Below are 25,809 nucleotides of genomic sequence, written 5' to 3' on the forward strand. Positions count from 1 at the left end.
AACATTCCCATTGTTATTGCTGCTTGTTGTGTGCTCCATAATATCTATGAGAGTAAGGGGGAGACATTTATGGCAGGGTGGGAGGTTAAGGCAAATCGCCTGGTGTCCGATTTTGAGCAGTCAGACACCAGGGCGATTAGAAGAGCACAGGAAGGCACACTGTGCACCAGAGAGGCTTTGAAAACCAGCTTCATGACTGGCCAGGCTTCGGTGTGACAGTTGTGTATGTTTCTCCTTGATGCAAATCCACCCCTTTTGTTGATTTTAATTCCCTGTAAGCCAACCACCATCTCCCTTTGAAATAAAGTAACTATTGTTTTGAAACCATGCATTCTTTCTTTATTAATTAAAAAAAAAAAACAGACAAGGTAGCCTGGGTGGGGTGGGGGAAGAGGGAAGAACATGGCCACATTGATTTTTAGTGCGGCTACAATAAGCAAACTGTTTGAATGACAGCCTTCTGTTGCTTTGGCCATCCTCTGAAGTGGAGTGGCTGCGTGCTCAGAGCCTCCCCGCCACGTTCTTGGGTATCTGGGTCAGGAAGCTATGGAACATGGGGAGGAGAGTAGGCAGTTATACAGTGGATGCAGCAGGGGGTCTGTGCTCTTGTTGGCTTTCCTGCAGCTCCAACAGACACTTCATCATGTCCATTTGCTCCCCCATTAGCCTGAGATTCACATCCTGCCTCCGGTCTTCCCGCTCACTTAATTCTTTCCTGGCCTCTGAATGCCTCCAAGTATTAAGCTGTGCCCTATCAGTGCGGGAGGACTGCATGAGCTCGGAAAACATGTCATCACGAGTGTGGTTTTTTTCACCTTCTAATCTGCGATAACCTCAGGGACGGAGATGATAGGGGGAGCGTAGAAACATTCTATGCTCTATGATTCTGGGGGGACTGCATGGTCACCTGTGCTGCTGAGTTCACCACGCTGACCAAATAGGAAATGAAATTCAAAAAGTTCACAGGGCTTTTCCTGTGTACCTGGCTAGTGCATCAGAGTTCACAGTGCTGTCCAGAGAGGTCACAATGGAGCACTCTGGGATAGCTCCTGGAGGCCAATACCATCGATTTGCATCTGCACTACTCCAAATTCAACCCATCAAGGTTAATTTTAGTGCTACTCCCCTCGTCGGGGAGGAGTACAGAAGTCGATTTTAAGAGCCCTTTAGGGCGACGGAACGGAGTTGGTTGTCATTTTTAAATCTACCTAACATGGCTAAATTCAACCTAACTCCATAGTGTAGACAAGGGCTAAGTCACTGATACAGAATCCCACACAGCCCTATTGAATTCAGTAGTGCTTTTCACAGACTCCAAGTCCACGCTAACCAACCCAGCTGCACTACTGGGGTCTGAGCGGGTAACACTGACTTTGTAGCATCACAGATAGGGCTTGGCAGGGTTGTTTTTTTGTTTTGAAAGTTACTAAAGCCCTTTTAAGAATAGAATATTGCTGGTAACACCTCTGCATAAGCCAGTTCAAAGAAGACAGAACCTCTTGAATCAGAGGCACTGGGAATGAGCTAGAAAAGGAGGTTTAAATGTTCAAATGCTTTTAATGGTACTCTGCCAAGAAGCGCAGGAGTTAAAATGAAGAGCCAAAGAGGTAGAAACACACACTTCTCACAAGCCCTCATGTGTATTTTGATAGGCAGCACTTAAACAAGAGAAAAAACATTCTTTAGCCTCTAACGTAACAGTCTCCAGATAACCAGAGAGTAAACTTCACTGTCAGGAAGGTCCCATAAACCACCCACCCTTTTTACAAAAACACATACCCACCACACACACACTCAGCCAAGTTGGCCATAGGCCCCCTGAAGGTACATCCCACCTAGAAGAGCAGCAAACAGCTTCCCTGCTCCTTGGGAAGTGAGTCTCAGAGGCACAGGGAGCTCAAAAGAAGCTCTCCCCTCATTAAGAATCACTTCAACTCTCCCATTTGTTTACAATGGTAATGTCCTGCTTTTCAATCACTTTAACTATTACAGCAATAAAGGACCCTATGCTACCCTATGTTGCTACAAGTAACTGACCCAGGTCACATTATTCACATGGTACAACTATTCAAGATACCTTTTAATTAAGGTGGCATTACATGAAACTTTATATTCTCTAGGACTCCAGTGAGTGGTGCAGAGGGAAGCCAAAATGCTTTGAAATGTGTAAGGGGAATTAGTCAAAGAGGGAAAAACTGGCTATTATTCCTCACCTCCGCATCCTGTTTGATGCTAATCTGCATGGGTGAGACTAGGAGCAGTGGTAGGGAGCTATATTTCATGACCTTCTCCTCCCCGAGAAGGTCCACAGCAAAGTCAAGCTTAAGTTTTGCATCAGGCAGAAAAACTGCCCTGCACATTCAGATTCCCCTCCAAGAGGGCACAAAGCACACTTTGGGCCTTGAGGACCAGTAGAAACTCATTGGTCCATCTGAGCTGTAGGTGCTGCAAACTAGCATGAACAAAAAGTCCCTCTATGCAACCAGCTACTAGGTTTCACAGCATTGGGGTCTGAGACTCAGGTTCTAATAGATCTCTTGTTTTCCACTACATTTTCTGAAATTGTTTCCTGGCTAAGTCACACCTGATAGGGGGTTCAGATCTCCAGGAGGGATAGTAGATGGATAATAAGTAAACTGTTAGATCAGAGGTTTTGAATTAGTGCTCCCCTACACCATCTTGGGATGGGAGCATATTGGCCTCACAGTGCTGATCCACTTTGAAGAGTAACTGTGAAAACAGCAACTTCTCAATTAACACGTGTTTAGCTTAAATAACAAGTTGTTTTTACTCCTCTTAGCCCACAGAACCAGTACAGCTCAGACTGTGAGCTAGAGCCTATTCCACTTTGTGCATCACCAGGAACACTAAAAATTCCCATTACAGGCCTGTTTTGTAGCATACTCACTGTGTGCACACACCCCTGCATCAGGAAGCAACACTGCCAGAAATGAGGACACCAGTTTTTGCACACCACTCACTCTAGAGTCTTGCGTGGGCTAGTCCTCCAGCCAAGTCTCATAAGAGTCCAAAAACTGTATCTGTCTTAACAAAGGGGCTAGCTGAATATCCAAGTAAACCTCTAAACTAATAAGTCTTTTACCCCTCTCTAGCCCCACTGAAGTGCTCTCAGCAGCCCTATTTCAGAACTCACCCCACCCCATCGCCCTTAGAGGGCACTCTCCTGCAGGAAATTCCTACCTCTACTCTCTCTCACACCTAGTGAGCTCCCTGTCTGTTTATGAGGCCCAGATGACTAACAGCTCATCATCTAGCTCCACCCCCTCTGGCCAGGATGAACCACACAGGTGTTCAGCATGTCACTAATTGGGGTTTGATTTTCTTCTGTAGGTGGTGATGGGGACTTATGCCCTTACCAGGCCCAATCAGCTGCACCTGTGTAAACCCAGTGACAGAAATAAACACTTGTCATTGAGAGTATAGTGTTTGTAGAACCTGCATGCTATGTGAGGATGAATCCAAGTCACCTTTGCTAGTCTGGCAGTTGCTGTAAAAACACTTTTTTGCTTGTAAACGGGGCACATTTTGCTATAGAATTATTGAGACGCAACAAACATGGAATCCCCCAAATGTCACTTTCATAGAGCATAGCTTCATTTCAGCTGATTCTGAGGACAAAAAACCCCATCTTTTTGAATCCAGATATTTGGTTTAAAAATTACTGTCCAGTTCTTTTCCTCCAACTGCTTCAGCTTTTTTTTTTGGGGTGGGGGTGGGGAGGGAGACACTCCCATATTGAGAACTCTCTTCCATAGAAACCCTTGCCTGCTTCATCACATATTCCACATGAAGCAGTGGAAACTGCTAGATCTCTTCCCATGCAGGGTATGCAACACTCACAGCGTATGGTATGCAGTACTGGTGCCACTTTTGGAGTTCTGGTGATTTCTGCGTAAGTGAGCAAGGTACCATATTTTTTCATATCAAACTTTATCTGAAGAAAATATTAAGGTTGCAAAAGTAAGGAAATACTTAAGTTAAGACTCCCCATGCAGTCTCAACTCTGCCTGCTCATAGACATGCATTACAATAATAGTTAATATGAGCTCTAGTAACACCATCACATACTATTTTTGCAAGATCACCTGCTTCAATCATGTGCATGCTGGATAGAATTATCATGTGGTTAAGGCATTAGATTGGGACTCAAGAGATCTGGTTCTTATATTACTGCCTCTGCTACAGGTTTCCTGTGTGTCACCTTGGACAAGACACTTAATCTCTGCGTGCTTCAATTCTGCAAAATGAGGCTAATACTAATCCATGTCCTCATGGGATGCTGTAAAGGTGAGTTCATTAAAATTTGAGCAGTTGAATACTATTAGGATGGAGCTATAGACAACCCACAGATCAGACATCCTGCCCTGAGTGAAGCATGGTGCAGAGCAAATGAATTATGGCCTCCTCCTGGCTTATATTCTGTGAAATTAGAATAGTGGAAATCTGGATTGACTCCAAAAGCAGAGTTAATTTAAAGCAAAATTTGGTCCTCGTTGTGTAGGTTGGTTGGTGTGCAGTACAAAGGGCAGCTGAAAATAACTTACACACATGTACAAGTCCTTATTCTTATTTTCATGGATTAATTCCCTTAAAGAAAAGGGATTTAAAGTGTTAGTTGGCAGCAATTAGTAACCATAGCTTTCAACTTCACTACTCTTACTCATTTTAAAATATTACACTCTTTCTTCATGTATGGTTTTGCACCCAACTTGTTCATTGATAGAAGCATTGTTTCTATGGAAATAATCATCAGTGAAAACTACTGTAATGCATAAGCACCAGGAGCCTGCATTATGTTTGTGCATTCAAACATTGGATTTGCTTGACTCTTAAGAGCTTAAAATTGCAACCTCATTGTTTTCCCTGCATATTCTTTTGCTCTGTATTTGTGTAAATATTTGGGTATGGCCCAAATTTTCAAGAATAGCTAGTGATTTTGGGGTGCTTGTCACAAGGTGCACTTACCATTAGTGGCACCTCCTCCTAGTCGCTCTGGGAATTAGCTCTGGCCAGGCATTTCTCCCTCCTCTGGCACTCTCTCTCTCTCATATCATCCTCTGACGCAGGGTATTCTTCCCCCTTCATGACTTGGCCTGCTGGTCAGGTCACTATATGGTTCCCTCTGGGGAGTGGAAGAGGTTACAAATCTTTCCAGAACAAATTGTCCTAGGCAAGCCGCTGTCCTTTCCCTAGTCTGTGCCACGTTCCCAGGGGCTGGTAAGGGAACTCAGGCCCACCCTCTTCTCTAGGTTCCAGCTCAGTGGCCCTTTAGACAACAGCCAAAGGCTACACTCCTGTTTCTTGCTGTTTTCCCTCCTGAGCCTTCTCCTACCTTCCTGGCTCTCCATGTTTGCTAACCTCTCCATTCCTAGTAACTACATCCTACTGCCCTACAACCCCTTGCTGGTCTCAGCTCCTGGGCTTTATCCAGGCCCCTCCTGTTCCTGTCCAGCTGAGCCTTGTGTCTAATCAATTCCCTGCTCCCTACCTCCTTCTCCAGGTACAGCCTGGGCAGTTAATTGGCCAACCTGGCCATCTTAACCCCTTCCAGTCTTGTGCGGTGTGGATGCCCCATTACAGCGCTCAACCTGAGATACCTTAAAGCATGTCTGGATTTTCAGAGGGCAGCTAGTCAGTACTCCATTAAAATGGTGTTTCTTTAGGTTTCCAAACACAGGTCTCCAGAACTGCTTAGTCACTTTTTAAAATGTGGGTTGTTTGCCTGTGCATGCATGTGGAAGGTGCTCAGAAACTATGTGAGGTAAGTATCAAAATATGGGTATACAGCACATAAAAAATAAATACAAAGAAAAATGAGATGCATGAGGGTATGGACTTCAAACAGAATAAATGGTTTATCTTAAATTTATGCTAGTGATAGACTATAAAGTTAGCAGTGATGTATCAACCCTTGAGGCTGTCTTCATGATTCATTTATATAGAGAAATAGTAAGGATTAACTCCTTTTACAAGGAGTGTCTCTGCATTTATTATGCATTTATTCAGCCCCAAAAAGATGTTTTACATAAAGAGAGAGAATTTCTCAGTTAAAAGAAAAAAAATGAAGATCTCTTTAATAGGACAAGAGCACATAAGAGATTTTTTTTTTTAATTGAAGACACTGCATTTAAAAAACACTGAAGATGATAAATCAGGTTATGCTTATCCTACAATACCTCAGGAAACATGGTGAGGTTTTGCCTCTATTATTAAACACAAAAGCTTCATGATACAATGTTTTCTTTGAAAAAGAATACTGATGAGATCACATTTGACTGCATATTTACCACCTTATCTACAGTATGAACGTATACTGTTCTAGTGTCACTGGCATTGCAGTTATGAAATAAGACTAGGGCACAATTATCATACAGGGTTTTTACTCTAGTGCTCTCATGTTACATTTCATACAGCATTCATTCTTGTATTTCAGTTAACCTTGATGTTTTACTAATGCCATTTATAAGTCTGATGTCAAATGAATGTAAGTGCTAATACTTAGTCACCTGCCTAGAAAGCTTTACTGAAGCAAATATAGAACCCTAGGAGTATAGGCTATGGTTCTAACAGCTAAGTTCATAGATATTAGGGCCCTGACTTTTTTTTTCCTTGTCACTTGCACCAGTGTATATTTCAGCAGTAGCTCTACTCAAGTCAGTGTAAAACTTGTGCAAACAAGAGGAGAGTCAGGCCCTGTGTGTCTGTGCACTAACACAGTTGATTTACATTAATTAGAATTAAAAGTTTTGCTACCCATGGCAGAAAATAAAGTCCAGCATTCAGATTCTTAATGTAGTTCTTAGCTACCAGGAAGAAAATGCATACACAATAATTAGGCAAACTGTGTTTGAATCCCAACAGAAGCAACAAATGTTCATAGGAAACTTGCATGGTAAAGCTTAAGAGTATTATGAATAGTCATGATGACTTGCTCACTAATTATTTGTTCTGCACTTAGCTACAGTTATTTTGATCTAATGGTTTTATCAGTGAATAAAGTTATTCAGTTTTCCTTATGTATCAGAAGGGATTTGCAATACCTAAAGCTTTCATATACCTCTGATATTCTTCTCTCTGTTTATTTTCCCTCATCCAGTTTTTGATGAGTCACTGGATTATCTCTAAATCCCATACACAGTTTGGTAACAAGCTTTACTGGTGAAACATCAATTTTAAAAAACAGGAGAAAGTCACATCAGATTAAATTGGTATCTGTGAATCTAGCTTTAAAACATGTTTTTAAATAGATTTTCCTGGTACATGACTTTTTCAAAGCATTACCAAAAGGCTGGTATTGTGTGACTCACTTAAAACAAAAATACACATTTTCATGAAACAATTTTTGACACAGTTTTCTCACCAGCGATAGTTGCACTGGGTCCAAATGCTGTAGAACTGCTCTTCCTCTAATATCAACACTAGCAAAGTGCACACTGCTGTATTCTCTAGAAAAGGTATGAGGGGGAATAGCAAACACCGTGCAACAACCCTGCCCCAAGACACAGATGACAATGGATGGAATCAGAATGTGGAAAGAAACTTCTAGAAGAAAACCTGACATCAGTGGTCCTTTGAATTCTGTGAGGTACCATGTCTAGTATGAACTTGAAAAGAAACGCATTTGGCCATGTTATGTTCCGTGTACACCAGAGCAACTTCATTGACTTCTCTCTGCTCAGTGGGAGCAGATTACTTTACCCTAGAGCTCTATTCCACATTATACACTAATGGGAGGAGGGGTGAGGGAATGTAATCCTCAAATAGATACTCAAGTCAAATTCAACCCAAACTGTTAATTTTATTTATATATATTATAAAAAGATTTTACAGGCTGCTTTTTCTACTCCAGGTTCCTGTGACCAGCCCTGACCCTAGGTATTTCAGAGAGCACACACCTGTGCTCTCAGCCCTATTACATCACACTCCAGCCCTAGCTCTCATATCTCAGCTACAGTAAAGAAGTAAATATCTTATCTTGAATGGTGGCAGTCTGTAGTTGAGAAATATCCTTCCTCCAACATAGTCTTTTTCATTTATTTTTAATAGAAGTTATATTGAATTACTGAGAAACAAACCTTTCCATTTCTTTTTTCATATGTTTGTGCTTAAAGGTTATAACTTTTTGTAACTATATTATGACACTTGTTACTTTTAACACCCATAACAACTGTCACCAATCAAATTCAGGCAGTTGCTAATTTTATTTTTTGAGGAGGTGGCAGGGGAGCTGTAGGTGGTTTTGTTTTGGAAGGATTTGCCTAAGAGGAAGGATAAAAAAAAACTTTAAACATTTTAAATGACACCTGAAAGGAGAACCTGTGGGAACAGCCCATTATCTGAAGTCCTTGCATACATTTTTATGGTTTGGATTGGCCAGAGAGGGTAGATTACAGTTAATCCCCTTCCTTTCATGCTATATTTCTTGGAGTTTAATTGTGTTTGATTTCAATGCAAAGGACAATAGTGTTACTGCACAGCCTGATGAATGTTTATGTTGGGAGTGGGAGGACAGAGGAGATGTATATGTATACACACATTGTAATTTTTTTCTTACAAATAAAGAGTTTTAAATAACTTAACGGTAACAGAAGAGTTCATTTTCAAGCAATTCTAATCAAAGCAGTTTATTAAAAAACAAATCACTTACACTTTTGCAACCCAGGCCTTACTCCTGGGGGAATTTTGCACCACTGCGCAATGCAGAATTTAGCAGCAATTATTGTGCACACAGAATTTCCTTTCCCCAACAGAAATGGGCTGCAGTCCTTCTGGCCACCACTATGGGCTGCTGGACCCAGCAGAGTTCAGCTCGCACATGTAAGACACTGTCAAAGGGAGGGAGCTAGAGGTTTCCTGGCAGCTGCAGTTCCCAGCATGCCCTGAGAAAAGGAGACAGCGGTGCACAGGAAACTTCATGCAAGCCTGGGACCAAGCATCAGGCTGTTTCTCCCTCTGGCTCCCTGGGCGGGGGAGGGGGTTGGGTGTCTAGGCAAGGGGGAGGGCATGGGTAGGGAGATGGGGTGCAGCGATCTGGGCCGGTGGGGCCCACAGCTGGGCATGGGGGGGGGGAAAGGGGGGTGGGTGTATTGGCTGGAGGGGCACTGTGGCTGGGCTCTGGGGCAGAGGGGTTGTAGTTGTCTGGCCCCCTGATTGGACTCTGGGGTGTGGGAGGAGGGGGGCAGAGAAACAGGAACTGGGTTGTCATAGGGGTTTCTTTAACTCTCTGCTCCTGGAAGAAATTTTGTATGTCTGTGTTGTTACAGACACACTTGCTGACAGGTATTTTGAAATAAATTACCAAAATAACAAACTCGTGTGATTATGTAGTGTTATGTTGACAAATAACATTTGCAGAATTTTAAAATATTGGGTGATTTTTTTGGTGCAGAATGCCCCCAGGAGGAAAGCCTTGCAGTTCTTGTGCAGGAGAAACAAAGTGAAACTAACTAGGAAAAAAGTGAAATGGAATGTTTTCATGCTCCACCAGAGAGAAATTCCAAAAATGTAAACATCATAAATGGTGAAGAGCAAATTTGACATAAACCTCTTTTAGTTTTACTAATCTGGAGTGTTCTTAGTACAATCTCTGGCCTCAATCCTCCAAGCTGTTAACTTCAGTGCCTTCATAGAGCCCTAATGAATTCCAATAGGGCTCTGAGTACACAAAGGGTTTAATGCTTGAAGAACTGGGGTTTAATGCTTTATTCTGAAGGCTTTTTTAAAATGAAAAAATGTAATTATAAAACAAAAGGGAAGGCTTAGTGGCACAGCGTACAAATACCTATGGCAGAGTGCCACAAAGACTGTATCTGCTCTTGCACACAGCACGATCAACAAGAGGGTAAAATTTTCAGTAAGGGCCAAATTGATATATTGACTTATGTCGACCAATACATGAATAGTGCCACTGAAGTCAATGGGACTACTTGTGGAATCAGAGACTACTCAGTGTGAGCAAGGGTATTGCAATCTGGACCCCAATGAACAATAGTATAATGTTAATTTCTTGAATGATTATGCACTTTATGCTTTCATTAATAAAACTAATGGCAAAAACAGAAAGCCAGATTTGTCACATCCACCCTAATGGAAAGACAAAACCAAACTACAAATTCTGCACAGTATTAAACGTGGTTAAATCTCACCCTTTGGAAACTACTCAATTCTGAGGTAAATATTGCCTTGGAGAAAGCTATTTTATATGGGTTTAGGGAATGCTGTGCTAAAAAAGAATTTTCTGAAACTAGATGTATAAGATAGTCCCATTCTGGGTCTCCACTTACTCCATCCTACCAAAAACTTCTTCCCTGGTCTGAGCTCATGATATAATCTGTTCCCCTCTGCTGCCATCTTGAAGCCACTCTGTGAGAGAGCAGACACATTGGGAGGTCAGGGGAGAACAATGAAGTGAGCTGTGGAGTAAAGCCAACAGTGCTCAGAGAGAATAAAAAGCATGAAGCCTTCAATTTTTTCCACTTGGAAAGGTGGTGTATCACTCTGCCCCACTGAGTGACTGGGCAACAAAATGGCAGATGAAATTCAGTGCTGATAAATGCTAAGTAATGCACACTGGAAAACATAACCCCAACTATCCTTATAAAATGATGGGGTCTAAATTAGCCATTACCACTCAAGAAAGAGTCATTGCGGATAGTTCTCTGAAAACATCCACTCAATGGGCAGCAGCAGTCAAAAAAAGCTAACAGAATGTTGGGAATCATTAAGAAAGGCATTGATAAGAAGAACGAAAATATCATACTGCCTCTATATAAATCTGTGCTATGCCCACATCTTGAATACTGTGTGCAGATCTGGTCGCCCCATCTCAAAAAAGATGTATTGGAACTGGAAAAGGTTCAGAAAAGGGCAACAAAACTTTAGGAGAAGCAAACAGCTTCCATAAGAGGAGAGATTAATAAGATTGGCACTTTTCAGGTTGGAAAAGATACAGCTAAGGAGGGATATGATAGAGGTCTATAAAATCATGACTTGTGTGGAGAAAGTAAATAAGGAAGTGCTATTTACTCTCTCTCATAACACAAGAACTAGGGGTCACCTAATGAAATTAATAGGCAGGAGGTTTAAAACAAACAAAAGGAAATTTTTTTCACAGAACACACCGTCAACCTGTGGAACTCCTTGCCAGAGGATGTTGTGAAGGCCAAGACTACAACAAGGTTTAAAAAAGAACTAGATAAGTTCATGGAGGAATGATCCACCAATGGCTATTTGCCAGGATGGCCATGGATGGTGTCCCTACCCTGTTTGCCAGAAGCTGGGAATGGGCAAAAGGGGATGGATCACTTGATGATTACCTGCTTTGTTCATTCCCTCTGGGGCACCTGGCATTGGTAATTGTTGGAAGACAGGATACTGGGCTAGATGGTCTTACCCAGTATGGCCGTTCTTGTATAACTAATACTTAACTTGCTGCTGAAAAAAATTACCCATTTTGCTAAGCTGGTTTAACATATCATAGATTGAGGGTGACTGAGAAAGGAGGACAATCCATCCTGTTAGCTGTAGGCCACTAACATAGTGCGTGATAATGATTTGATGTCTGGAATTTTCCTGTTCTAGTGTTTATTCTTTGCAATGGACACGTTGTAACTGCCAGTGCTAAAAAGAGTGAATAAAATGGCAAAAGAAAAAAGTCATTGTGAGTGGTATAAGCACTCCTGTTAAAAAAAAAAAATCAAGTACAAAACACCAGGATTGTGTACCCATAAAATACAGACAAAAGTATAATCATTTGGTAACTGATCACTTTAAGTTATATTTGTTCTCCATCAACCTAACAAAACACTTAACAAAAAAAAAAGAAAGAAAGAAAAAAAAAAAAAAGTATGACGAGATATCATCAGAGCTATAATACCTCTCCTCTGCAACCTTATGAGTTCTACCCAATTCTGAGTTTACTTAAAACTGAGACCAGTCTTCTCCCAGCTGTGGTGGTGGTGAAGTCCTCAAACACTTAATCCCACTCTCCCTCCCAAAAATCACATGACACTGGAAAAGGCTATTTATAGAGAATGTGTTTTAGTACTATGTACCTACAATTGCATTACTGATATTAGGCCAAGTCCTGCTCATTTGAGCAATCTCATTAAAGTCAATGAGACTACTTGTAGGATTTGGCCCACATCCCGATGTGCACATTACTGACGTTTGAGTTTCTTGGCTACTTGTGCTCCTTTTTGATAGTGAGAAATAATCTGAACAAGGATGAAGCAATTAATGAAAAGGAAAAGCAAGCCAGCCAGCCATATAAGTAAAAAGGTATTTTTTCCTTTAAATTCCAGAAAATATGCAGGTGCCAGCCACAGTGTCTGTCCAAGAAACCACAGAAGGAGAAGCAAAACACCCCGCTGCCAGGACATTCTCACAACAGGCATTACAAGGGGCAAGAGGCAGAGGTACCAAAGAAAATATTGGGATGTGCACACTTTGTTAAAACTTACAAAAATAGCAGTATGTAGGAAACAACAAAAGACAAGGTCTTTGTAATAGGCTAAAGACACAACTAGAAGAAGGAGCAGCTGTGGCAGGAAAGCTGCGAGTCCTAGGGCAAAACTCCATTCACTCTCTGCAGTCAAATACAGCATGTAGAAATAGGGGGAGAAATTATGACGTATATCCCTCCTGGTCAAATGGTAGAGGTAGGTATGTTCCAAAAACTCCCAACCATAGAGATAATAAAATGAAAGGCTCAAGGCTGCAAATGTAAATCCACTAACCACCACAAAAAACAATACATCACGGTTCATCAGTCTTAAAAAAAGCTGCCAGAAGTGGTCCACAAGAGAAAACTTTGATTTTTTTAAATGGACAGTATCTGTTTCCCCTTTTCCACAGCATCCATTATTCTGCAGATGAAGGGCTACTGGCAGGGCATAAGTCACTGGGTAAATTTTCATATGCACTGAAAAGCCAAAGAATACAGCAGATTTCACTATGTTTCCTTTTTCTATGTAATACATGGTGGCAAGCACAAGTACTGCTACAAGAGACTCTGCATTTCCTCTGCTGGACACAGCTATTGGTAGAGGATTAAGAAGCCAGAAAGCACAGTACCCGAAGGCTTTGCTGGTGTCCACTCCTCTGAGCAGCAGGATTTGGTAGATGAGGTATGCAGCTATTAGATCACCAGTAATGAAAAGCAGCTTTCCATAAAGAGGAGTAAGGTAGATGTTTGGAGTTAAGATCCAGCCCAGCAGAGGGGTGTAGCGATAGGTCGCTCTGCGGTACGGGGAGCTCCCCTCTGTTACGAATTTGGCGGCATCTGTGAACACGTGATAGTCAATGTCCGTGTATTTCACCAGCATGGTCCTGTCTTGATAGACTCCGTAAAAGACGAGCGCGAGTCTGAGGACGACAGCCGCGCCGGTCAGCACCTCCCTCCTCAGCCAGGCCCTGGCCACCTGTTCCCTGAGAGCCTGGTGCCATGGCATGGGGGGGTGGGGGTGAGTCCGGTGCGATGGCATCGGGGGGTGGGGGTGAGTCCGGTGCGATGGCATCGGCGGGTGGGGGGGGGGGATGTCACAGTGCAACTCCAGAGGCCGAAACCGGACCTGCCCTCTGCCCAGGCTGCCGCTGCCGAATGCGGAGCTAACCTCGGCCTTTCCGCCCTCCCCGCGGGCCGGCGAGGGGCGCTGCCAGCGGGAGCGGGGCCGGGCTCGGGCTGGGGCTGGCCAGGGTGGAGGCGGGGCCCGGGACGCGCGTTCCGGCCCGGCGCTGAGCGGAGGCGGCCGGGCCCTGCAGAGCCGCACGCGGGTCCCCCGCTTCCGCGCCCGGGCTGTGAGCGAGGCCACGCGCGCGCCCCCTGAGCGCGGGGCGGGGTCGGTACCTGGGCAGGTCAGAGGCTCCCGAACTGCCCCGCGCTCTCGCCGCGTGGAGAGCCCAAACCGCCACTGCTTCCGCGTTAGTGGGCGGGGCACCAGAAAACCCCGCCTCTCCACCAACTGCAGGGGAGGCTAGCGCGGCCAGGAAGGGCGCATGCGCATTGAAAACCCTGACACCGCTGCCCTCAGTGCCCTGTCCGGGGTGGGGCCCAGCCCATCGCGGGTCATCTGCTGCAGCTGCTGGTTTGGCTTCAGCCGCGTCCACGTGTCTGAGGAAATCTCCGCGCGCCCCGCCCCCAAGTGGCAGGGTTCCGGGGGTGGGGGGGTGAGGATGCCCCTCAGCCCTGGACAGAGCTGCTGCAGTGTCATCCTCACTGCTCCCTCCCCTCACCCCAGAGTAATACAAGGGTCAGACCCTCTCAGGTGGCTGTGACACAGGCAGGTCTGCGCTGCCCATCCCTCTCTCCTTTCATAGGGTTGCCAACGGTGTATTTAAAAAACAAGGGACGGTTTTCTTAGCACCTCCTCCCAATATTATTATTGATTATTATTAATAACAATAAGCAGTACTCACCGCCGGGGCTATTTCTTGCTACTTTTTGCAGCACTTTGCAACTCCTGATCTTAATGTATAGAGATGAAAAAATAAGGGACTATTGGGAACCCATCCTGTACCTCATTTCTGTCCCCCAGGTACCCACATTCTACCTGAGCTCCCTGTCCCCTCCTGGCTGAAATTCAGGTACATCAGATATGAAGTATCATGGAAGTTCCGCTACAGTGCGAGTTACTTACACTGGGGGAATGGATTCCACAGTATTATGTTTCCTGTATGCATATTTTGTGAGGGGGGGGTCTCCGTCTTTGGGTCTCCGTCACACATTGTGTGGCACATTTAGGCTTTGGCAGGTTGAGAGCTACACCAAGGACAGGGCTCTGTCCATGTTTGGGATTTTATCCCCTGTATCCCTTTCTCATTGTATCACACAGAGAGGAGCTGCCTGATGAGTGGAACCCTCCTGCCCACCATGTAGGGATTTGGGAGGCTGCAACAGGGTGTGTGTGAGATAGCTTTTTAACAACGGCCTCTTTGCACCTAACTTCTCTAATACCTGGAGCTCTCTTTTTTTTCTGTCTTTAATAACAAACAACGATTTTAATGGTGGCTGTTCCAATGGGAATAAGCCAGCAAAAACTTAACACAAAAGTCCACATCACATTAACTGTGTAATATTACAACAGTAAACAAAGTATTTATTAACATCCCTTTTTCTACACAACATATGTGGCCTCCGTTGGTGGGCTCAAAATGTGCTCACTAAATCACAAATTGTGGGATTAATATCTGCCATCTGCACCAAAATTTGTAGCTTCAGATCCTTCTAGGTCTACATAATAATTGGCATGGGGCATCAAAAATGTTTTAATATCTTATTCCTTATTGGGTTCAAGACAGCCACTTATCTAAATAATATATCCCCATGTCTATTTGTCAATTACTGTACATTTCTGTACGTTTCAGGCAGGATGCTACCCTATTATGACACTATTCTTGCCATGTCTCTCCCTTCCGCTAGGATTTTGCACAATTCTTCCTTGCCACCTTTTAATGGAACATAGGTTATCATTTCCACTTGTCAAGGTTCCCTCCCGACTCTGAACTCTAGGGTACAGATGTGGGGACCCACATGAAAGACCCCCTTAAACTTATTTCTACCAGTTTAGGTTAAAAACTCCCCAAGGCACAGATCCTTCCTTGTACCTTGGATTAGGTAATGCCGCCACCACCAAGTGATTTAAACAAACATTTAGGGAGGGCCACTTGGAGCCCTACCTTCCCCAAATATCCCCCCAAGTCCCTACACCCCTTTTCCTGGGCAGGCTTGAGAACAATCCCCCTTTCCTGGGGAGGCTTGAGAATATATCCTCACCAGTTGGTACAGGTGAACACAGACCCAAAACCTTGGATCTTAAAGCAACAAAAAATCAATCAGGTTCTTAAAAGAAGAATTTTAATTAAAGAAAAAAGGTTAAAGGAGTACCTCTGTAAGATTAGAATGGCAGATAATCACAGGCAATCAGATTCAAAACACAGAGGGTTTCCCTCTGGGCAAAACTTGAAAGTTACAAAAATAAAACCAGGAATAACCTCCCTCTATACAAAACTTCTCTCTAGACGAAGGAAAGCACAAGCCAAAATAAAAGTAAGCTAACACATTTCCTTATTATTACTTACTAACTCTATAGGAGTTGGATGGCTTGTCTTCTTTGATCTTGCTCCAGCCAAAGCCACAGGGAACAAACAGAACAAAAGCCTCCCCCCACAGATTTGAAAGTATCTTGTCCCTTTTATTGGTCCTTTGGGTCAGGTGCCAACCAGGTACTTGAGCTTCTTAACCCTTTACAGGTAAGAAGATTTGGTGCCTCTGGCCAGGAGGGATTTTATAGTACTGTATACAGCAGGGATCGGCAACCTTTCAGAAGTAGTGTACCGAGTTTTCATTTATTCACTCTAATTTAAGATTTTGCATGCCAGTAATACATTTTAATGTTTTTAGAAGGTCTCTTTCTATAAGTCTATAATATGTAACTAAACTATTTTGTATGTAAAGTAAATAAGGTTTTTAAAATGTTTAAGAAGCTTCATTTAAAATTAAATTAAAAAGCAGAGCCCCCCTTGGAGCAGTGGCCAGGACCCAGGCAGTGTGAGTGCCACTGAAAATCAGCTCGTATGTCGCCTTCGGCACCTGTGCCATAGGTTGCCTACCCCTGGTATACAGGAAGGTTGTTAACCTTCCCTTTATATTTATGACACCACTCCTTTGAGAAAATATCTTATTGTGACAAATCTGATTCTTTCCTGCCAGAGTAGATTTCAAATAGAGTTTGGGATTTGAAAGTGTGAATATACAGTTTGGTGTGACTAAGATCAATAGTTTAATGATACTGGATTAAAAAAAAAAGCCTTTGCTAATTCACAGTGCCGTGAAGTCTAGCTTTGGCCAGGTTCTGTTATCCATTGATTCAAAGGGAACAAGAACGGTATGACTGTCAGCTTGTCTTCACTCCAGGGGCTATAGTGGCATGGCTGCATTGCCTGGTGTAGATGCAGCCTACGGCTATGAAAGGTTTTTTTTACATTGCTGCAGGGACTCCACCTCCCTGAGCTACAATAGCTAGGTCATCGGAAACATATTTCCATCGACCTAGCCACATCTACAGCAGGAGTCAGGTTGGCTTAGCTATGGCACTCACAGGCAGTGGTGGATTAACGATTTTGCCGCCCCTAGGCCCTGAAATAATTGCCGCCTCCCCCGCCCTGGGCCCCGCCCTGACTCCACCCTTTCACCGCTCCCATTCCAACCCCTTCCCCAAAATCTCCACCCCAACTCTGCCCTCTCCCTGCCTCTATTGGATCCCTTCCCCAAATCCCCATCCTGGTCCCGCCTCTTCCCCCAGCGTGCCACGTTCTGCCTCCTCCCCCTTCCCTCCCTGCCCCACGAAACAGCTGTTTCACGGTGCAAGCACTGGGAGGGAGGGGGAGAAGCAGGATGCGGCGGCATGCTCACGGAGGAGGTGAAGGTGAGCCACTACTATTTAGCAAATAGCGTAGCTGAAGTCGGCATATCTTCGGTCAACTTACCTGGCCCTGAGGACGGCAGTGAGTCGATCGCTGCCACTCCCCCGTCGACTCTGTTTCCGCCTCTCGTGAGCTGGAGTTCCAGAGTCGACGGGGAGCGCGTTTGGGGATCGATTTATCGCGTCTAGATGAGACACGATAAATTGATCCCAGATCGATTGATCACTACCCGCCGATCCGGTGCATAGTGAAGACCTGCCCATAAATTTGCCACCCCTGCAAATTTGCCGCCCTATGCCTAGGCTTTGTCGGCCTAAGCGATAATACGCCGCTGCTCACAGGTGTGGATTTTTCATACCCCTGAATGATGTAGCTATGCCAATCTAAATGTTTAGAGCAGGCCTATATGAAAAGACAGCCCCTTCCTGGGGCCCTCCTCCTGGGTCAGGCCGTAGCATGAGCAGTGTGTCTGCCTCAATTTCTCCTTTCTTCTGTAGACCCCCAGTAACACCATTCAAGCTTGCCAAGCATAAATAGCCCTTTTCAGGGTTAAGTTATTACAAAAAGAGTCCCACACCTGTAAACCAGAATCCCCCAGCATAGTCCAAACTATATATTCATTCTTTCAAATCACAATACTCCAAGTACAGCTCCCATGTCTCTCACCGTGCCTCCACTTTCCAGTACAGCTCCAGCACATCTCAACACACTTCATCCCAGACAGGGTGTTTCTCTCCACCCTGTTTAATCCTCAGGTCTGGTTCTAGCTCTCCCCTACAAAGATCAGCAGGCATACCTCTTCATCAGTCTCCAAGCCTTAGCCCTCTCTGGCCATCTGGTTTCAGCTCTCCATCTCAGTAAACCAGCAGGCATCTCTGTCTGCTGCTCACAGCTCTCTCCAGTCATGGCTCTCTAGCCTGGGGAAGTTTGTAGGCAACCCCCCCCTTAGCTGCCTTCCACCAGTCTGATGTGAGTCTACTGCTCACCACTCCTTCCTTAAGGGGCACCTCCTCCCTGAAGCTCTCAGCCCAGCTTTGCTAAGCTCTCTCTACCTTTGAGACTCTACATTCTCACATTTGGTTCTGAACTACCTAACTCTAGGCTCTCTTCTCCCTTAGTTTGGGCTGTCTCCCATATACAACTCCCTGGGTCAGTCCCACCCTCTTCATTACACCAAATGAGGTCACACCTGGACTCAAACAGGAGCGCTGGGCTTGATTTCATTTGTGAGTGTTTAACTGGATCCTGAAAAAAGAAAGGATAGATAATTTCATTCAAAAGAGAAATGAGGTAAATAAAATAGTGAGTCTGCTTCAGCTACTGTTCTGTACCAGTGTGATCAAATGACATTTTCTGAGCTAAAGAAGCCATTGATTTGACTTATCAATAATTTAACATCCTGAAAGAAAGCTTGAAGCGCTTCAAAATAATTAAGATTTTTCCTTTGAAGCAGTTTGCTTCAGGAGTGGTACATGCATGCTAAGCCTGATTGATCATGATGTATAATGATTTAGAGCAGGAAGGTAGTCTTATTAAAACCATGAATCTGTTGTTTCTGTAAAACATTGTTTTATTTATACAAGCTACCAGGAGCCACTTTTATAAAATGTCAGGAGATAAAACTAATAGAACCATTAAGACTGACGTTGGTTGACTTCATTGCACATGAAGGGACAAGTAAATTGTAAAGAAGAATGTGGTTTCAGGCACAGTGGCACATAAAATATAAACTGAATAGAAATATTTATGCATTCCACAGATATTTTCCTTTATCTTTCAGGTCCTTGCTTTGTAAAGTCTCTGCCTTTCAGATGAGGTCTTAAAAGCTGAGATCCTGTCTACTTTGTATGTACATTAAAGATTCCATTGTATTTTCACAATAAGAGGGTAAGAGTTTTTTGCTCTGAGCTCCTCATCAAAATTTTCCCTCTTCATATCTTCATGCTGTGTTGGTTGCTACCATCTCCCTTAGAGGTAGAAGCATTTCAGTGAGGTGATGTACAAAGACAAAGAAAAATTGTTTCAAAACCCAGCTATGCTACTGTTATTTAACACTTATATTGTGGTAGCCTCCTGGAGACCAACCAGGTTGGGGCCCTATTGTTCAAGGCACTATACAGATATATAGAAAATGAGCTTACAGTCTAAAAGACAAGGCATAACAGGAGAATGACAAAATCACAGAGTCAGGGATGGAGGAGATGCAGTAACAACAATTATAGAAAATGTGCCCAATTCTTAGCCAGTCAGGAGCAGTAATCACAATTCACCACCCGTCTGGGTGTTATCAGGTTGCTGTTTAGTGTGTGCATTATGGAAGAGTGGAGTTTTGAGGAGAGAGTTGGTGGTGGCTTTTCAGATTTTGACAGCTTTCTTCAAACTAAAGCATCACAAGGGGAAATGTGGTTGGCATCAAGGCCAGAAAGGAGATTACAGTAGTCAGGGGTCAAGATCATGGGGGGCCTGAACAAGAACCTTGGTAGCCTGGACAGACAGAAAAGGTTGAATGTTTGAAATATTATGTAGGGAGAAGCAAGAAGTGGCAGCATTTACAAAACATAATCACTTAAAAGCAAGGAAGTGAATGCTGAAGAACAATCTGTGGTCAGGGTAAGGTTTATTATAAACACATTATTCTTAGCAAGTATTAAAGAAATGCACTTTTCATCATACCACAACTTCAATTCTGACCAATGGAATGGTTTTCATGTATTATTTTGTTATGTTAATATTGGAATCTAAATGAGGGATACTATTAAGTGGAAAATACTGTCATTTAATATATTTGTCAACTGACAATCAAGTTTTGGGGAAGTAATTATAATAGTTGTTTCTTGAAAGTAATATAGTATATGTAGTTTGATGGGAAATGGTTTATGGTAGGTTGGACTTGCATTTCAGGCTGTCTTCCTCTACGATAACTTTCCATATAAATTTGAATTAAATTCAAGATCTTGGTTTTTATCTTCAGGGTGCTGCATGGCCTGGGCCTAGGATATTTTAAAAATTGCCAAAATCTCCAGGATGAAGACCGTGGCCAATAACTACATTCCTCTGGCACAATGGAACTCCCTGCAGTAAGGGTAATACTCGACTGTGCAGGATTGTAGAATGAACTGCCCCAGAAGCTAAGGACCATCAAAACCCACCACCTTCCACTTCAAATGCAAGGTGCCTTCTTTGGCATTGCCTTCTGTAACATAGACACAGATCAATATATATATTTAAAATCAACAAAACACACCAAACATATAAAAAAATACAAAACCCAAACCAACCAACCAACCAAAGAACCTCTAAAACCCTACCAGAACAGGACACTCCACTCTACACACTTCTGCCGCTGGGGAGCGGGTGAGAAAATAAACATGTGACAGATGCGTAGTCACATGGCATAATACATTATTGGAAGGCACTCAGAAACTACAATGAGGAGTGTGGTGCAAGAACCTATGTAGAACAGAATAGTGTCACAGGGTTGCTGGCTCTTTTAAGGGGAAAAGGTGCCTCAGTCCACAAGATTTGTTCACCTCCCTGGTGGGTAATAATAAATGAGGTAATGTGATTAACTCAGGCCAGACCTGGAGATATAAGGGAAAGAGAGCAAGCCACCTGGATTGGTCTTTGGGGGCCAATGCACTCATATGGGAGGATGGTATGCATATAGATAGGAGGACTTGGTCTGCTAGGTTGAACAGAAGCCTGAGAAGCCATGGCTAGCTTGAGAAGCATCTGTAGGGAGCAAGACTGGCTCTTGTAGGGTATAATAGTACTGTTTGGGTGCTTCAGCTCTGGGAAGGAAGGCTGGGGATTCCTTACTGAAGGAAGAACATGAGACATCCCTGAACCCAGCTCTGGGAAGCAGGGCTGAGGAGGTCTCTTGCTTTAAGGAAAGAGACCTCTTTGAACTGTGGAGCCAGTGGAGTGAAGCTGGTGTGAAGTATTAATGTGTATGGAATAAATAAACTGAATCCTCCTCCAGAGGGGGAATGTTCTCAAATACTATGGACTAGGTGAGTTATTGGAGAGCCCTGTGAGAATGAGCAGAAGTGAGTCAAAGTGCTGCAGAGCTACTCTAAGCCATAAAGGGGTGTTTAGGAGGTGGCTGATAGAACTAACTTGTACAGACTGTTGTATCTTATTCAAAATGGTCTTGTGGCCAGCTTCTCATATTACTGGTGAAAGAAGTATTTTGGGTTTGGGGTCAGAGTTAAAGTTATGGCAAAGGTGGTCACTTCCTACTTCTCTGCCAGGGTGAATGATACAGTGTAGTTTACAACACTAGTTAGTAAAGCACTTAAGATATATTCCTAGAGGAAAAGCACTAATATAAATGTAAGGTGGTCATTATTACCTAGAGCTTTTTCTGTGGATGTGTCTAATACTGTTGGGTAAATCTATACACTTATTTATACCCCATGGTAAAAAAGCTGTCTATTCAGACTTCTAATGTGAAAACAATTTATGTCACTTGTTTAACCAAGTAGGTTGTAGTTTTCACACAAAAGTTAGCAGGTCTGGTTAAAAGCTAACTTTTGTGTGAAAACTACAGTCTACCTTGTCTTCAGAAGGATTTTACAATGAGACCTAATGCATGTTATTTATCTCACTGTAAAAACTTGACTAAACATCTGTCGTGTGTGTTCTTGCCTCCTCTTGCCAGAGGGAGAAGTGTGGTTTGTGAAGTGTCATGTTTAGTGAGGTTTATTTTATTAAATATATGTGTAAACAGGGTCTGAAGGAGCTATCCCCTGACATTGAGTAATGAGCTGGGGAAAAAGACTTTAGGAGCAGACCATGTTTGAATAAATGTCCTATTCTGCCTAGGTATGCAGCAGATGGAGCTTCTTTTGCCAAAATGATTTTTTTTTTCTAGTTTGGGTTACAAATTCACTCTAGTATTTGAATGTGGGATAATGAAATGTTATCCTTACTGTACAAGTGCTGGGCAGCAGAACTGTGCTTAGCTGATTAAGAAGGTTACTCTAAACTGAACCTCACTTGCTACGCAGGAGGTGGGGATGCCAAATCTCAGTGAAGATGAGAGTGGATGTGGATTCTGCCTGGGGAGTCCTAGATGCCATTATCCCTGTTCCTCTCCTCTGTTTAATGAGAGAGATGATGAGATTAAATTGAGAGTCCTTGTTTCCGGTTGATGATTCCTAGAGCTGACATCACTGCTGAGCAGGTCTAGGAGCTTAGCTTTAGACCTGGTGTGGGGACAGTGAAAGACAGCACAGAGACTGCCCCTGCTGTGTGGTTCTTCACTACCTTCTGAACTCACTTCACTACCTGCTGAACCCAAGAGCTGGGTTAAGTGGCAGAACCTCAGAATGTGATGTTCCGGGGGCAGCAGCAGCCAGCGGTGGCAGAGAAGCAGAGAGTGAAGTGAGTGCTGCTTCACTAACCAAGGAGAGACAACTGTGATTGGGGTGCAGCAGAGGGAAAGGGGAGTGTTGTGTTAAAGGAGCATTTTTTTCATCAGACTTTCTGACAAGGTGGGAAAGTGCAGCAAAGGACACTGACCAATGCACAGTGAGGTCAGGTTTGCTTATGGTCGTGTGCTTTTGAATGTGGTTGTTTTGTTTTCCTAAGTAAATGCTTGGTTCCCTTGCCCTCTTAATAAACTTCTTTTGTTTATACATAGACTCAGTGCTTGCAAGTGGGGAAGTATTGCCTCTTCCAGGTGTCCAAGGATGATAAATTTTCCCTGATTACTGGGTGGGGGCTCAATACAGTTGTATTCTGTATTGCTAAGAGAGACCCCTAGATAATGAACCCATCCCTTGTTGCTGCTGACTCTACCTGGCAGAATGGTTACATTTGTGTTGCTGTGTTTATATTACAGAAGGCAAAGTCAAATCCAGGTGGGAGGGATAGTGCTGACCTCACCTAGCTACATCATGGTAAAAACTAACTGCTTCTTATCTCCACTAACAGAAAGATAACTGTTATTATCTTGCTATTTAAAAAAAAACACCTCACCTTATTGACAGTGAAAACCTAGCCAAAAATTATGGGTCAGCCTAGACTTTAATTCAACCAGCTACCTCATATGACAACTATACCTTGCTTTATCTCCACTAGGATTTTACCTTGAGTTAGCTAACTTGAGTTAAGAGCACACCCCCTTTTTTTTCAGTGAAGACAAGGCCTAACAGAGGTACTCAACCACATTGCTGCCAGGTTTAGCCTGTGTTCACTCAGGAGAAGGATTCTAGAGAGAGGAGATTTGGGAGTGAACATGTTAAAGAGTGGCCAATTAGCCAGCAGGGAGGAAGTGAGGAGGATTTGGATGCACGGGAAGAGGTCCTGGGAAGGGGAGAGGGTTGTTTGGGATATGGGGCAGATGGCTACATTTTTGAGGGATCCGGGCTAGGAACCCATAGTGTGTGTGTGTGTGTGTGTGTGTGGGTGGTGGGGGGGTTAATTATTTCTATGCTGCTGCCTTGTGAGGTGGTAGTAACCCTTATTACCAAAGGGAAGAAGAAGAAACTGGTGGGGGCCCAAGAGGGCTGGAAATCAGCCACATGTAAAGCTAAAGACTGTTGGTGAATAGGCCTGACCCTTGGAGGATGGACTATAGCAGGCAAGAGACTAGTGTAGACAGCTGATTCTGGTGTTTTCCTTTGGACTCTGATATAACTCCAGACAGGGTGGACTTCTGACTTAGCTAGAGGCAGTCACACCTGCCTGCTAGGGTCTCTGCAAAAATCACATGCCCTTGTCCCACCACCTAAGTATTTGTGTAATACACAGGGGAAACTGAGGCACTCACACAGTATTCATATAAAACATTAAGAAAATTCCCACTTTGTCATACTAGTCTGTACCAGTGTTCTGAGTATTGCTAAGATATACCTTGTCCACTATCACCCTAAGTACTACCCTATAGTATCCCACCTGAAACACCCCCATTTTATTATTCCCCATCAACAACTGTATTTTGAGATGTATCCATTACATAGTCTTAATCCATTCAATATCTGTTGTATTGATTTTTGTATAATGCTATTTTCTTTTGGTCAGAATGTCAGGCAGTATTTCAAATGTTTACAGCAGTCTAAATATATTATGTCAACACAGTTACTTGAAGTACCCAAATGTGATTTCATAAAAAGGTCACACTTGATCTTTTTTCCACAAAATGTTGGCTGGCATTAATTATGCTATCCTCCTTTATTTCTCTTTCGATTGAGTCCTGTATCATCCATTCCCTGATTTTGCTCTATAGTAACACAGGTCATCCTGCTTACTCTTTTTTAAATACACCTCTACCCCGAAATAACGTGACCCAATATAACACAAATTCAGATGCAGTGCTCCGGGGCGGGTGCAGGGCTGCACACTCTGGTGGATCAAAGCAAGTTCGATCTAACACGGTTTCACCTAAAATGCGGTACAATTTTTTGGCTCCTCAGGACAGCATTATATTGAGGTAGAGGTGTATTGGCATGATATTATCTCTTTTCTCATTTTCTTGGAACTTCCCCGGTAAGCCAAAAGCAAGGAGCAAAGAAAGAGGCGCATACTACATGAAAAGAAACTGAAATGGTGAGAATGGAGCAGAGCAATCTGTAGTCCTTTGCCAGCTACAGCTTTGCCTGTTGTTATGTATACTTCCACCTTTTCATGTTCTCTGTATGTATAAATATCTCCTGTCTGTGTGTTCCATTCTATGCATCCGAAGAAGTGAGCTGTAGCTCACGAAAGCTCATGCTACAATAAATTTGTTAGTCTTTAAGGTGCCACAAGTACTCCTGTTCTTTTTGCGGATACAGACTAACACGGCTGCTACTCTGAAAATTGCCCAGGGAGGTTGTAGAATCTCTGTCATTGGATGTTTCTGAGAACAGGTTAGGCAACCACCTGTCAGGAATGGTCTAGTTATTACATAGTCCTGCCTTGAGTGCAGGGGACTGGACTAGATGACGTGCTGAGGTCCCTTCCAGTTCCACACTTCTATGATTTTATGAATATCTATGGACAGAGAGAGAGCAGGGTCCACTCTTTTTCTCCCTTCCATCAACTTGCCAGAGTTCTTTGAAATTTAGGCTAAGCTAGGACAACACTTAGGTACCATTTCTGTTGACTCACTAGGTTGTGATGGCTCATGATATTTCAGTATGCAGATCCATTTGTGGGATTATGGAGTTAGTCAAGTTTTTCATGGAGGGACTTAGCTCCATACTCTTTTTGGTTATGGTATTTCCCTTAGCAATACTTTATGTAGGACCTTATCAACTTCTTTTTGAAAATCCAAGCAAATTATGTTCACTGAGGCACTTATCTACAGTTCCCTGAACTTCTTCAAGAATTCTGAAAGGCTGTTGAGACTTCATTTTCTGCTACAAAAACTGTATTGGG

At 43.3% G+C, this 25,809-nt stretch overlaps 2 protein-coding genes and 1 long non-coding RNA gene across 8 annotated transcripts in view; 1 reads left to right on the forward strand and 2 right to left on the reverse strand.

Moving 5' to 3' along the window:
* Positions 1–382: 382 nt before the first annotated feature.
* On the reverse strand, positions 383–10,634 carry LOC120401502. Of its 2 annotated transcripts, XR_005596488.1 has the most exons (4): positions 7,382–10,634; positions 4,987–5,143; positions 3,862–3,955; positions 383–544 (listed from the first exon to the last, which is right to left on the reverse strand). It is a non-coding gene; the product is annotated as an uncharacterized LOC120401502 (long non-coding RNA). The 2 variants fall into 2 exon arrangements; XR_005596489.1 differs by lacking the exon at positions 3,862–3,955.
* A 1,404-nt stretch (positions 10,635–12,038) lies between these two features.
* On the reverse strand, positions 12,039–13,938 carry PIGM (phosphatidylinositol glycan anchor biosynthesis class M). The gene has a single exon (XM_039529566.1). The coding sequence runs from the start codon at positions 13,536–13,538 to the stop codon at positions 12,180–12,182; it is 1,359 nt and encodes a 452-aa protein (XP_039385500.1). The 5' UTR covers positions 13,539–13,938; the 3' UTR covers positions 12,039–12,179.
* RGS7 (regulator of G protein signaling 7) overlaps positions 13,885–25,809 on the forward strand; it is a 478,754-nt gene continuing 466,829 nt past the window's right edge. For 2 of the 5 annotated variants that reach the window (XM_039529559.1, XM_039529560.1), the window contains exons 1-4: positions 13,888–14,304; positions 14,556–14,604; positions 19,223–19,329; positions 20,414–20,525. The gene's annotated coding sequence lies outside the window, so the exon portion shown is untranslated. Of the gene's footprint in view, positions 14,305–14,555; positions 14,605–19,222; positions 19,330–20,413; positions 20,526–25,809 lie in introns of all 5 variants that reach the window. The other 3 variants (XM_039529565.1, XM_039529562.1, XM_039529563.1) reach the window with 3 other exon arrangements.

This window comes from Mauremys reevesii, linkage group 3, assembly GCF_016161935.1.
Source record: "Mauremys reevesii isolate NIE-2019 linkage group 3, ASM1616193v1, whole genome shotgun sequence".
Lineage (NCBI taxonomy): Eukaryota > Metazoa > Chordata > Testudines > Geoemydidae > Mauremys > Mauremys reevesii.

Bases quoted from the DNA above. Each gene is read 5' to 3' on its own strand.
- PIGM (XM_039529566.1), bottom strand. From the start codon at position 13,538: ATGCCATCGCACCGGACTCACCCCCACCCCCCGATGCCATCGCACCGG.